The sequence below is a fragment of the Xiphophorus couchianus genome, chromosome 8 (genome assembly GCF_001444195.1).
Source record: "Xiphophorus couchianus chromosome 8, X_couchianus-1.0, whole genome shotgun sequence".
Lineage (NCBI taxonomy): Eukaryota > Metazoa > Chordata > Actinopteri > Cyprinodontiformes > Poeciliidae > Xiphophorus > Xiphophorus couchianus.
The window spans coordinates 9,852,932-9,865,539 of NC_040235.1; the positions used below are offsets into that span (position 1 = coordinate 9,852,932).

General features: G+C 36.6%; 1 protein-coding gene across 5 annotated transcripts in view; it reads right to left on the reverse strand.

Moving 5' to 3' along the window:
* Nucleotides 1-1,332: 1,332 nt before the first annotated feature.
* The window catches only part of exd3 (exonuclease 3'-5' domain containing 3), a 47,802-nt gene continuing 36,526 nt past the window's right edge, over nucleotides 1,333-12,608 (reverse strand). For 3 of the 5 annotated variants that reach the window (XM_028025228.1, XM_028025229.1, XM_028025227.1), the window contains 2 exons: nucleotides 4,676-4,742; nucleotides 1,333-4,579 (listed from right to left, as the gene is read on the reverse strand). In XM_028025228.1, the coding sequence (XP_027881029.1) occupies nucleotides 4,212-4,579; nucleotides 4,676-4,742 (435 nt within the window). In that variant the 3' untranslated portion in view covers nucleotides 1,333-4,211. Of the gene's footprint in view, nucleotides 4,580-4,675; nucleotides 4,743-11,173; nucleotides 11,242-12,608 lie in introns of all 5 variants that reach the window. The other 2 variants (XM_028025231.1, XM_028025230.1) reach the window with 2 other exon arrangements.

A 12,608-nucleotide genomic window follows, 5' to 3' on the forward strand; every position in this document is an offset into this window, starting at 1 on the left:
CGGCAGAGAAAGAAGTGTGGCGTGCTCTCCAGGGTTCCTGGATCAAAATATCAAACGAATCGCTTTAAAATTACATGTGTGCAAAGGGACTTTGAAAAGTTTGTGCCAGTTCCAAAATAAAAACACAGTTCACGTAAGATCGGGAACTCATTAAAACCTTTTAATTTCTCAGCGCAAAGATTTTTGTAAGACTTTTGTGCAGTTTGTGTCTTGTTTCCTTTTTTCCCTTGGTCTTTGCAGAACACTTTCTAGAAAACCAGGAACATCTGTCGGCCATCACAGCTTTAGTTGGAGTCAGTTTAAATACTTGGAAAGCGTGTGCACAAGCTGAAGGAGCCAAAGGTTTCTCTTTTGGATGAATTTCTCCCCCAAATACAGCTTCACCCCACTCTGTTTTTCCAAACTTCACACCTTCTGTTAATATCACACATACTTTGACAGAAAATAAAACTTTTTAATATGAAATGCGCGCGTTACGCGCGCGTAAATGCGCACAGTAATAAGAGTAACCAAAGCTCACCTAGGATATTTTGAATGTAAACCGGTGGCCTCTATAGCTGAGTAGCTATAGATATAGATGCATTCTTTGTTAGCAAAATGCATGTTTGTTTATAGAGAGTCATAAGTTCAAGATTGTGAATGGGGCGTCGGATAAATCGAGGCAACTCGGAGCTCTGATTCGAGATCTGGTGCCCAGGGGCCGAAGGGACCCGCGGCAGACAAGACAGGAGGAGACTCCCCGTCCCCCGTTCTCCCGGAATGCATGTTGCTAAAAAGTTTTAGAAAAAAAAGAAAACGAAAAACCCACAGAAATGTTGGGTTCTCATTCACAGAGAAGAATTAAACCATGAAGGAAATTATCCTTTTTTCTTTATTATAACCAGTTTCTTTCACATACATAAAAAAAAAAAAGAAGAAGAATGTGTGTGTGTGTGTGTGTGAATGTGAGGGAGAGAGAGTGAGAAGGAGGTGACGTTTAACCAGGAGGGAGGGTCCTCTGAATCCAATTCATTCCGGACACCACGTGTCCTCAGAGCGTGGGAAAGAGGCGAGCTTTTCTTCCCAGCGAAGAAAGAGCGTGGATCAAATAACACGGCGCTGCAGCGCAGAGCTCTGTGCAGACAGGAGCTGCGACCACCCGGACAAGGACAGTCCGGGAGCCGCATCATGTCTGTTTTATCCATACCAATAAAATATTTCAGGGGAGCTTAATGCAACTGCAGCAATTATAAAGTCTTATTTATGAAAGCTTATGGCTGTAAGCCGAGATGCGAATGTGTGTGTGTGTGCTTGTGTGTGTGTGGTTCAGGCTGTGCGACAGAGCAGAATGAGTTTGCATGAGCTAAATCTTTATTGTAAAGCAATGATTTGCAGATTTGGGATCTTTTTACACAGCGCTGCGCACATTAGTTTCTCATCAACCTTTTCCCAGACCATTAAAGATAATTTCTAATGACTTAATTGGGAGCAATAATCAAAATTCCAAAGTGGATATGCTATTAAAAAATTAAATGTTTGCTTGAACGTTCTTAGGAAACTCATTGCTAAACTATAAAGCAAATTTTTCAACAAAGTCAATGTACTTTTTATTAATTGAACTTTGCATATGTTACTATAATTTGGACTAACTTTTATTAACCTGCGCATTTAGGAGGACGTTTTTAATGTTTCCCCTTTACATTTTTCACATCCGTGTCTCCCGCAGTTTTCTGTGACATCTTCAGAGACAGTTACTTTTTAAAAATCTCTGTAGCTGAAGTCTCTTCAACAGGTGAAGTACATTAACAAATAAAAATAAATGGCATGTCTAATGTAGCTGAAATTTCCTTAAAAATATAATTTGAATAAATTAGATGGGAAAATTGTTATGCTGAACATAATAGCAATCATATTTATAATAATTTCTATAGAGAATTTCTTGCAGTGTAGCACAAAAGTGACCACACAGCAATACATATACGTTTATAATAATAACATTTAAATGATTTGTTAATTGGTTTATGGCAAGATTAACAAAATATTTTAGTTTACACATGCTTATTAAAAGATATATCAATAGGATTCAAAAACATCTGGACACACAAGGACACTGAGGAGTTCTATAACTGAGCTTAACTGTAATTATGACAGCTCTACTTATATTGCTAATTTAAGTAGCAATATAAACATCTCAAACCCCAGATGTTGTCCTGCAGCTGTTGCAGCTTAAATTCAGAAACTGAACACTAATTTACCTCAGTGACTATGAGCCGTCTGAAAACCACTGCAGCCGTTTTGATGCCTGTGATCAATAGAAGAAAGCCCACATCTGGCTATCGTTAGAGATTCCTACATTTTATGGGTGTATGCCTTTTGTTGTAGCTTTAACAGAATGCAGACCATATACATTTACAGAAAATATCAGAAAATCTCTAGCAGCACGAACCTCACTCTCTTTGGGCCGTTTTGGATAAAGGCTCCTGTCATGCAATCACACAAATTTAAAATGAGATTAGGAAAGAGGGCAGAAAATATGAGTGGATTCCTCTGGTATGGGGAGATTTCTTCTATGAGATCTGACACATCTATTGCCAGAAACTCCCCCATGTTGGTGCTACGCCTGAAACATATCAGAAAACCTTAGAAGATCTCATCAGACTGCCCATTCTCAGTCCATCAGTCCATGTGACTTATTTTCAGAACATGGAAAATGTGAAAAAACATCCAGTTACAAGACTTACTGAAAGTGTTGCATTCCAACAGCAGTTATTTATCACACACAATTTGTAAAAAAAACATTTAATCTAAGCAGCATTCTTCAGCGAGGAAGAAAAAAAATGATCTAATGCTAATTAATCACTGGTACATCTAGACTTGAGATGTCTAGACGTACCAATATTTAGCTTCTATTCTCCGCAGCTCAAGAACCAACTCCTTAAAAACCTGATATGGCATTTTTTGTTTAGTAATCCACCACTCCCTCTTCACCTGGTTTAAGTATGACATAACACAAATGCCATTCAAAATGGAAAAAAACAAGATAATTTACAAATTAATTAAATTGAAAAAAAACCGAAAATAATTTGACACAAAATAAACTTTTGAGGCTGGACAAGAACTAGTTTCTCTTCTTTTTTACCATAATTCCTTTTATTTTTACCACCACGCAAAGTGAGCAGTATGGTCATGTCACGGCCACTAACCACAATATACATGTTAACCAGAAACAGCCTTTTCTGTCCTACATACAAAACCTAAAGGTGGAGTTTTATAAACTCTTGTGGGACTTTAACTGGAACTGTTTTGGTCAGCCGAGACTAAGATTTGAATCTTCAGCAACAAATACTTGCGTTGCATCTTGTGTGAAACAAAAGTTATTTATTAATAACCTGCAGAGCACTTTGAAGTATGGAGGAGGATCTGTGATACTGTGTCCCAGTTTCTTTTCTAAACGCCATGTCATAAAGGACTCTTAAAAAACAGAGATAGTTTCAAATAAAAATTCAGACTCTGCCAATGTTGGAAACATAAAATTAGCTTTCTTTCATTGTCATCTCAGTTTCTTAACTTTAATACAACAGAAAATCCTATAGCTAAAGAGAAGCGTCTCTAAGGACCGTGCATGATCTTGTCCAAAAGAGGAAACACCAAGCAATATTCATCCTTGTATTTTCTAACCTTCTCCAACAGGAGGGAGTCAAATACTTGTGACACACATGATTCATGTAATTATGTATATAGTTCTGAACTTGGGATGCTTAACTGAATAGAAACCATTAAAGGCTTGATTTTTCAATATTTTAATTTAATTTAAATCTTTAGGCCCCAATAGAAAAGTACGCTTTCTATACCTTTTAAAGTGAAAAAAAGTTTCAAATTCAAGCAAAATTCTACACATCTGATTATAAACAATCAAAAATAAAAACATTCAGATTTAAAAAAAAAAACAACAACAGATGAAATAGCTAGGATTGTAAACACATCAGTCTTTGTTGCACTAATAATAATAATAAAAATAATAAAAACAAAGAAACCGTGATAGAATTAGTCTCCTGGCACAATTTCTCATCAAAACTCAACAACGTGACTTAAAGGCTTGGAACTTCTGGCATTCCTTCATCAGACACAGACTGCATGAAAGATAAATACATGGACCTGAGCAGAGAACTGAATTATCAACAAGTAATATAAATAAAAACTTAATACAAAATATAAAAATGAGCAGCTCTGCATCAATTGAATGGCCCGGCAACTGAGATGTGATCCTTTTCTGTTACGTGTAGGACTTCCTGGAACAAAGAGAGGACACGGCCAAAGTGAGAGCCTTCCCAGAACACCTTGCCACATCTGGTGCAGACATAGAACAGGGGTATCCTCTGCAGCAAGGCGGGGGGCACAGAGTGGAGCTGAATGGGCGACCCCCCGGGAAAGGTCATGGTGTCGCGGTCCAGTCCTGAAAGGGAGGCCCAGCGACACTGAGCGGCGTACCTGGGGGGCTCAGGGGTCACGCTGGGGGTCAGGGTGTCATCAGGCCTCAACTCTTCCTGTTGACAGGATTTCTCAAGCATGTGGTCAGTGGTGTTGTGATCCTGCAGAAATCCTGAAAAAGAAAACCAGAATTAACAATTAAATTTTAAATTCCATGCAGATAATCCTAATATAAACACTAATAAATTTCCATTAGCATTTAGTATACCTTTCTCTTTGAGCATTGTTTCCATGTCAGCTCTGGGAATGGACACATATTCATCGCTGTTACAAGCCTGGATAAAAAGCAGAGCAACAGATATGAAATAGGAGAGAAAGAATCAAAACCACAGGAACACATATATGTGTTCATTTGTAAGATATTTATGAAAATTAAAAACTGGGGTCTAATTTTCATCTGTAAACTAAAAACAAACAAAAGCTAACATTTTGTCTTGAGTAAAAAATTAATTTGTACTTGAGTTTTTCTCATGAAAAATTCAGTATTAGGGTAAGATCTACCCCAATACTGTTATGTGGTCAAGTTTATTAACATTAAATAAGCTTTATTTCTTCAATTACATAAAATATCCAAACTGCTTTTAAGAGCAAATCAAGCACATAAAGGGAGAATATTTTTAAACTACATAAGAAATAGAGAATACATCAGCACAATAGACAGAATATTATGAGTTTTCCTTAGTTAGTTCTTCCAGCACCAGGGATAACTTGGTGTAAAAGGATACAGTATTTCACGTATTCCTGTTGTTTATCTTTCCAAATTCAATGTATTTTGATTGTTTTGTGGGATACAAAGAGGTCTTTAAATAGTTAATTCCTATAGCTGCTGTTCAACATTTTATGAAGCTCTCAACAGGTCCAGTCCATCTTATTTATCAGAAGTGTTATTCTTTAACCTGAACCTGAAGATCATACGGAAGCAGATTTTTAATCTGCTGACCTGAGGACTTTTGAGTGTGTTGTAGTTTTTATAAATAAACTGAAAACAGATTTTTCCTTTCACATTTAGAATAGTTCTTTAGATAAATTGGCTCTTTACTCAGGTTTTAATTTGGCTCATATTAAAACCTGTAATAATTACTTACAGGTTTTAATAATTAATGATTTTTAGAAATATCATTATATGTGTGCTTAGTTAATTTAATTTTAATCCCCCTATATGAATTTATCGACCACGTTTTAAGACTACAACTATATTTCCCTCACACACATTTTATCACACACTATTTTAATTTGCTTTATTTTTTTAATCAAATTACATTCATCTTTATTTTTAGTTGAATTATTTTATTCTTCACTATTTTTTATGTCATATCAAACAACGCATAAAATTATACAATAATGATCATTACTACAATCTGAAATGTATTTATTTAGGATTTCCTCAGATAATAAAGAAAGTGTTTCCTGCTAGTATTTAATCAGGACATCTAAATGTTCATTGGTAACAAATACATAAAAATGATTATGTAAATCTATCACCTGAATTCATATTTTGTCATGTTTTTTTATTTATTTGATGGGCCACTTTATGGTGATAAAGTTCGTTTTCATTGACTGCAAAACAATTGTTGATGCTGCATTTTAAATAAAGTTTGACTGATTGATGCATAAGGTAAAAAAAAAAAATATCTTAAGAAATGTGAAAGAAAATAAAATCACATCCATGTTTATTGAATTCTCAATAATTCTACATCAAAAAAGCAAATCATCATCACAGCTTTATCAATTTCAACCAAATTGTGGTAAAATAAAATAAAATGAAAATAATGTATGTTAATTGACTGGAGACGGTAAAATGATATGTGAGCCAAGAACTAGAAAAGAATATCACCAGCTAGTGGTTCATCTTCATTGTGTGGAACCTGAAAGCGTCGATGTAAAACTTTTTACACAGCCTGATGTAAAAGATAAATTTTCCTGCAGATTCAGCAGTAGCAGGAAGGCTCAGCTCAGCGATGTTTCTTAGCTTCAAAGCAAAGTGTCAGGCATGTTAAACTATCTGGAAGCAAGACTGCATGGCCCGCTCACTAGTGTTGACCCTTTCACGTTGATAGCAATCAGACGTTTTCCCAGGTTGTTGCTCCGGTGTGAAAGGGTGTAAGTGTTACTCAAAGATCCAGTCGGGGTGTTAGTGTGTCAGTAAAGACACCGTTTACGCCGGAGTGATTTTCACACGTTCCTGCTGGCCTGTCCTTCTTCATGGTAAAGGTCTCACTTGGTGGGACATTAGTGACCTCCTGCTTGCCGGCTCCTAACCCGAACACACACTTGTCTGTGAGCCATTCTGACAGCACTTCAGTGCTAAAAGCCTTGTCAAAACACCTGAGCTCCACCCTGTAAACAGCATTCCAGTCAGGAGTGGGCAGTAAATCAAATCTGGCTCATACGAGAGATCCTTAACAGGCCCGCTTAATCCTTGTCACTCTTTACCTGGGAAAAAAAATCAGGAGCGGACCCGGAGACTACGCCCACTCAGCACAAAAGCAGGTCGTCTCCTCTGTGTGCACATGCGGAGCGGTGTTTGCCTCTGTGGTGACTGAGGTCAGGACATGAGAAAGCTGTAAGAGACAGTGGAGGTGTGGGAACAGCAGAGGTGTCTGCTTTGTATTTACTTCTCCCTTGGTGCATCCTATTTACTCTGCCTCATATCACACACAAACCAGCAAAAACGCAACCAAAAAGCTGAGAAGGGGCTCAAAAGTTGCATCACATGCGCAAATATATGGGCATGATGGCAGCGACCAGCACGACAGAGCGAGCTATTTGTTCAGCTCAAAGTTTCCCAGCTTGGAGCATGCCAGAACCTGCTCTGAACTCTGAAGGCTGAACCACAGACTGGCAGACAAACACACATCATCTCACACACGCAACCCCCATACTCTGTAACTCTTCAAAACCAAGAAAATTACAATCCTGGAGTGATTTAATACACAATTAAGTTCAGTATGAAGAGAAATTATTTTAATTTGAACTAATCACGTCATGTTAGTCATTTTAAAAGACACCTGCAAATAAAGAGTGGTTACAGCTGGTGTTGGTCTTTAGCATTTTACATGCTTTAGTCAAATTTAGGACTTTTAAAAATTATTTTTCAACTGAACACAAACTAGAGTGACTTAGTAGATTTTAACTTACTCAAACCTGCAGTATGTAATGTTTATAAACAAAAAGGTTTTTTTTTTCTTTTTACACATTTGTTAAAACCATCAGTTGGTCCTGACAGTATGAGACAGATGATCTGTAAAAGAAAAAAAAATCAAGCTCCTCTGCCTTCTCCCTGTGGTCCATCTGTAATCTGCAGAAATACGTAGCTCTGTCAGAAACAACTAATTAGAGTCAGGAGGACTTGGCGCTGTCAATCACCCCGAGTACACAATGCTCACAACCTCTCTCTCCATTGCTCTCTGCTGCACTACAGCTAGTTCCCCACAATGAAGCCTGCCACAAATGCACAGGCTATTAATTAAGCATGGCCTTTGGTGATTGAGAATTAACAGTTCCCTGTTCATCTGCTATTGATGTGTTTCTATGTATTTCTAGTTGTTTCTCTGCCATTAGCACATTGAGCAAAACATACATGTAGCTGATTAGCAACATTAAGACCTTCCTGCTGGCTCTGGTATGGTAGGATGCCAGTAGGACCATAGGGAAGAGGCAGAGGAGCTCAATTTTCTGTTTTTTTATTTACAGATTATTTGTCTCATGTTATACTATCACAACACGGTGATAGTTTTAAGAAACGTGAAAAAAAATGATAAAAAGGTACATGCTGGAGCTTTAACAGGAAAGAATTGCTATCATTAATATTAAATAAACTAAATTAAGAATAAACTAAGTTGAAATGTATTGACTCTGGGACTTGCTTTTACAGCCCTAACTTCATAGTTGTTTCAGAAAATCCAGGTCAAACCTTTTCAAATATAGTTTCTCTCATGATGAAGAAGCTGGTAGTCAATAACATGAAAAAGATTTTAAATGCAATAAGACAGTTTTATCAGTAGAAATGGACAGAAGCAATGAATAAGCAAATGCATACATGTAAGCCGTAATAGAATATAATTTAAGAGTCTGGAAAATCTGCCCATATGTGAGGCTTTTAAAGGCCCAGACTTGGGAACATTAAACCTGAGACCCAATACAAAACCCTGGTGGACTACTTACAGAGTTTCGGTCTGGTCCAAACATGCAGCTGCCATGAGATGGCACATTAAAACACACATTGTTTTCTTCTATGTAGCTTTAGTAAAACCTGAGCTGACAGATTTGTCAAACCTATTTACAAAAAAAGTCAAACTTTGGATGTCTTCACATACTTCAGATTATGTCTGAAACCAACATGTGGCTTTAGTTTGTCGGTCCTGACACGACTAATAGAAGTGATGGCTCCATGTTCTCCAAGTGCATGTGTCCCCTGAATCACTCTTTATTCATAGAAACTAAGCTATATTACTTATGGCTTTAATTTAGTATTATTAGTATAACATAAGGAGTACTCAATGTCTTTCCATTTCTGCTTTAAAATATATTACACATTTTTTGCTTCTTCAGCAAGTCACAGTATAGTTATACTGTGACTAATGTGTGATGCTGAGTCTAAATAGATAGAAGTTGATCAAAAAAAGAGGGAAAAAAGGGGGATAAATGAAAGGAGACAGAAAAAGTAGGGGGTGGGTGATTATTTCCCCCCTAACGTGCTCAAACAGACAGACACACACACTCTCTCTCTGCACTGTAGGCAGCTCCCATGGGAAAATCCTCCACCAATCTCCAAAGGCGGTGCTCCATTGGTCACATGGTTTAACCAACCAATCAGGAGCTGGAAAACCGATTCAAACTGTGGTTAGTCAGGTAAGGGGCAGCGTGGGAACCGGTGGGAAGAGGGGAGCGAAAAAAAATGCACCTCTATTTCCTTGGAAATCTCCCTCAACTTCTGTTTGTATGCAAATTTTAAGCACAGAGAGGTTTAAAAAATGCATACCACAACACAACATAAAAGGTTACGTTGCAGTATAGAACATAACGTTTTTTTCTAGAAACTGCAACTGTGCTGCCAGGAAAGCAAAGGACAAAAACGTAAAAAAAAAAAAAAAATTAAAGGTTGTTCCCATGAGCTCATGTCTGGGAAACTGTGCCATCAGTGATTTATTCTGCTGAGGAGACAGAAAATTCTGCTGATGCAGTGAAATCATTGAGATTTACAAGCCCTACCGAGACAGGCATCACTTCATTGTCCAGCAAGGAGCTGTTGCTGTTGCTTCTTCATATTGGGCAGAAGAGCACTTCAAATTTTAAAATAGCACAGTAGTGTTGCAGAGTCAGCAGCGACAAAAGCTTTTGGTATTTCTACTGAGGTGCCTCCTTTTACTGTAGTTGCAGTAGGGATGGGCTGCTTCTGGTACCAAGCTATACAGAGTGGAATCATTTCATTTGAGTTGAAACACAGAGATGCAAATTAGAAAGACATGATGTACAGAATTTACTTCTTGGTATTGTCTGCATCACTGGGAAATAAAGATCAGATTGATCTGCTACCAGCTGATACAGAAATTGAGGAATTCAGTGTATGAATTTATGAGAATCATTTTAAGATAGAATAACTTATCATTGCTGGTGACAATTAAGTTTTTTATGTATATTTTGTTTCTACTTGTATTTTTTTAGTACTTTTTGTACAATAACATATTTAAAAACATAGATTGTCAGTTTTTAAAAGGACACATCAGCATGATGATATCAGAGAAAATGTTGTGTTGTGTTTACTGTTCTGCAAAGTGCAACAGATACAGTTTTTGAATGTTAAACTGAATTAAATACTGCCCAAAAAATTACATTTTATGAGCAGCCATAAAAATGGTTTGCATAAGGACATCTACTAATGAGATGGTGTTTGTATTGTTTTCCTCCCTCTCATTTTTTAACCTTTTTAAACAGTGAGAGAGAAAAAAGACAAATGTCCATAGTTATCTAGTATCTATAGTGTTCTGGTTGATAACCTGTTTAGTTTTTACAGCTCCTATGGGATGTTCTCTAAGTTTTTTTAGGATCTAAAAGTAACTCAAAGACAGAAGCTCTGCGAACTTGCGACAGGATAACCGACCACAAAGCCTTTTTGATGGATTTAGAGACCCAAAGCCAGATCAGGTTTCTGATCCCATAAAGAAACGTTTGTAGAATTACAACTATCCATAATTCATACAAACAGCATTGGAAGAAATAAAGAAACCTTAAAAAGTAAAATGAGAAAAAGATTTCTCTTTAGTGAGAGATTAGATCATGAAATATACCCCATAAATATCTTTTCAATATAAATTCCTCCTGAAGGTGTAGTTTCCTTACAGCTACAGGTCAATTTTAATTAGAGCAGGAAACTGAAGGAGATAGTGAAATGACCCCGAATGCACTTTCCCACAGCATCCTAGTGGTATCTGGTCTGTATCTCAACCTGACAGTCTGAGGTAATAACTAACTCTGTTAACTAATCACTACAAACTGACCTCATTGCAACCTAAACTTGGACCACAGTGGAGCCTGTCTGGGCTTGACATCACACACACCTTCATCTGACACACCTCACTCACACACTTAAAAATACTCAGATACCTATCAGTAACTCGGAAGATGCACAAAAAAAAAATCAGCATGTAGCTCTTACAGGAAAGTTGCACACCCTTCCCTGTCTGACTCATGCACCCAGTCATCTCACCTGTATGAAGCAGTCATTTCTTTCCGGCTTCTCCCAGGGAAACAAGTCACCAAGAAGAGCCTAAGGGACTAAGTATGCATTTTATTACAACAATTATCTAATTATTCTCAAGTGTAAAGAAGGCACTACAAATTTAACGAGCATAATTTCATTTCAGCTAAGACATACTGTAGTTCTTCAATGAAGATGTTTTCTTTTTTTTAATTATTAATTAAACTACACTTATGTCCTTTATGAGGACACAATTTTCTCAATAACAGTATATTTTAAGAAGTAATAAACAAAAATATGCCAACATTTATTTTTATTAAAAATAAAATTCCCTATTTCTCAGCAATGGCAACATGAAGCCTACATCTAACAATGCAGTCTACTATATAATGCCATGATCAGACATTACAAAAGATAAACCATCTCTTTATGTACATATTAAATGTGTGCTACTAATTTAACCAAAACCCATAAATATCAGTTGGACAGTCTAAAGTGAAAAAAATTAATTGAATAACAATAAACTAAAAAATGATACAGGAAAAATAAAAAAAATGAGAAAAAATGCTGTACTTCTAAACGCACTAATATCTTAACATACACACTTGTTTTGTACTTAATCATTAGCTTCCAAAAAAGACAACAAAACAAAAAGAACACCTCTAATGGCCTTTAACAACAGGTAAAGAAATGTTCAACATTTTTCACATTTCTTGCACATGTTTTTTTCTGTACAGTCATTTCACCTCTTAAACTATCTGCTCACCTCTTGCTCTTTGCTTTACTACTCAACCATACTTCCTGCTCTCTTTTGGCCTCAACTTTTTTGTTTGTTCTTCTCTCCCAGTACATAATTCTGGTGCTTACCGACTCAGTCATGAAGAGGATAAGAGTCAAATCTTGGTAAATAACAGTCTAGCCATGACACAAATAGAAGCAATGCTCTCTCCTGGCTGGACATGCTTGGTTTATTCTGTTTTTTACACACTCAACTTTCAACCTTAACCTCTATTGCTCCCTGAATCTCCAGTTAAACCTTTGTCTTCTCTCTTTCTTTAAGCTCCATCTACCCACTCTGTGTTTTTTTCAGTCTTTTATCTGGCTGTCCCCTCACCTCTAACCTCTTTTTTCCCTTACAAAAGTGCTTATTTTTTCAGTACTCATGAGACACCAGTTAGAAGAGGCCCCTCTAAGACAAACACTTCACAAAACCAGAGGTGAAGTGACCTGCTGAAAATTAAACTCACTCAAAAATTATTCTAAAAACACAAAAACAACTAATTAAAAGAAAAAAAAACTAAAAATGCGATTAAATTATTTTATATTAGCAGATCTTATTTAGGTTTTGCTTGTTATTCCATTAATACAAAATAAATGTGTGCATGTGTAAAATACTCAAAAAAAAGGCAATTTGGGAAGATAAAATACCTAGACACCATATGCT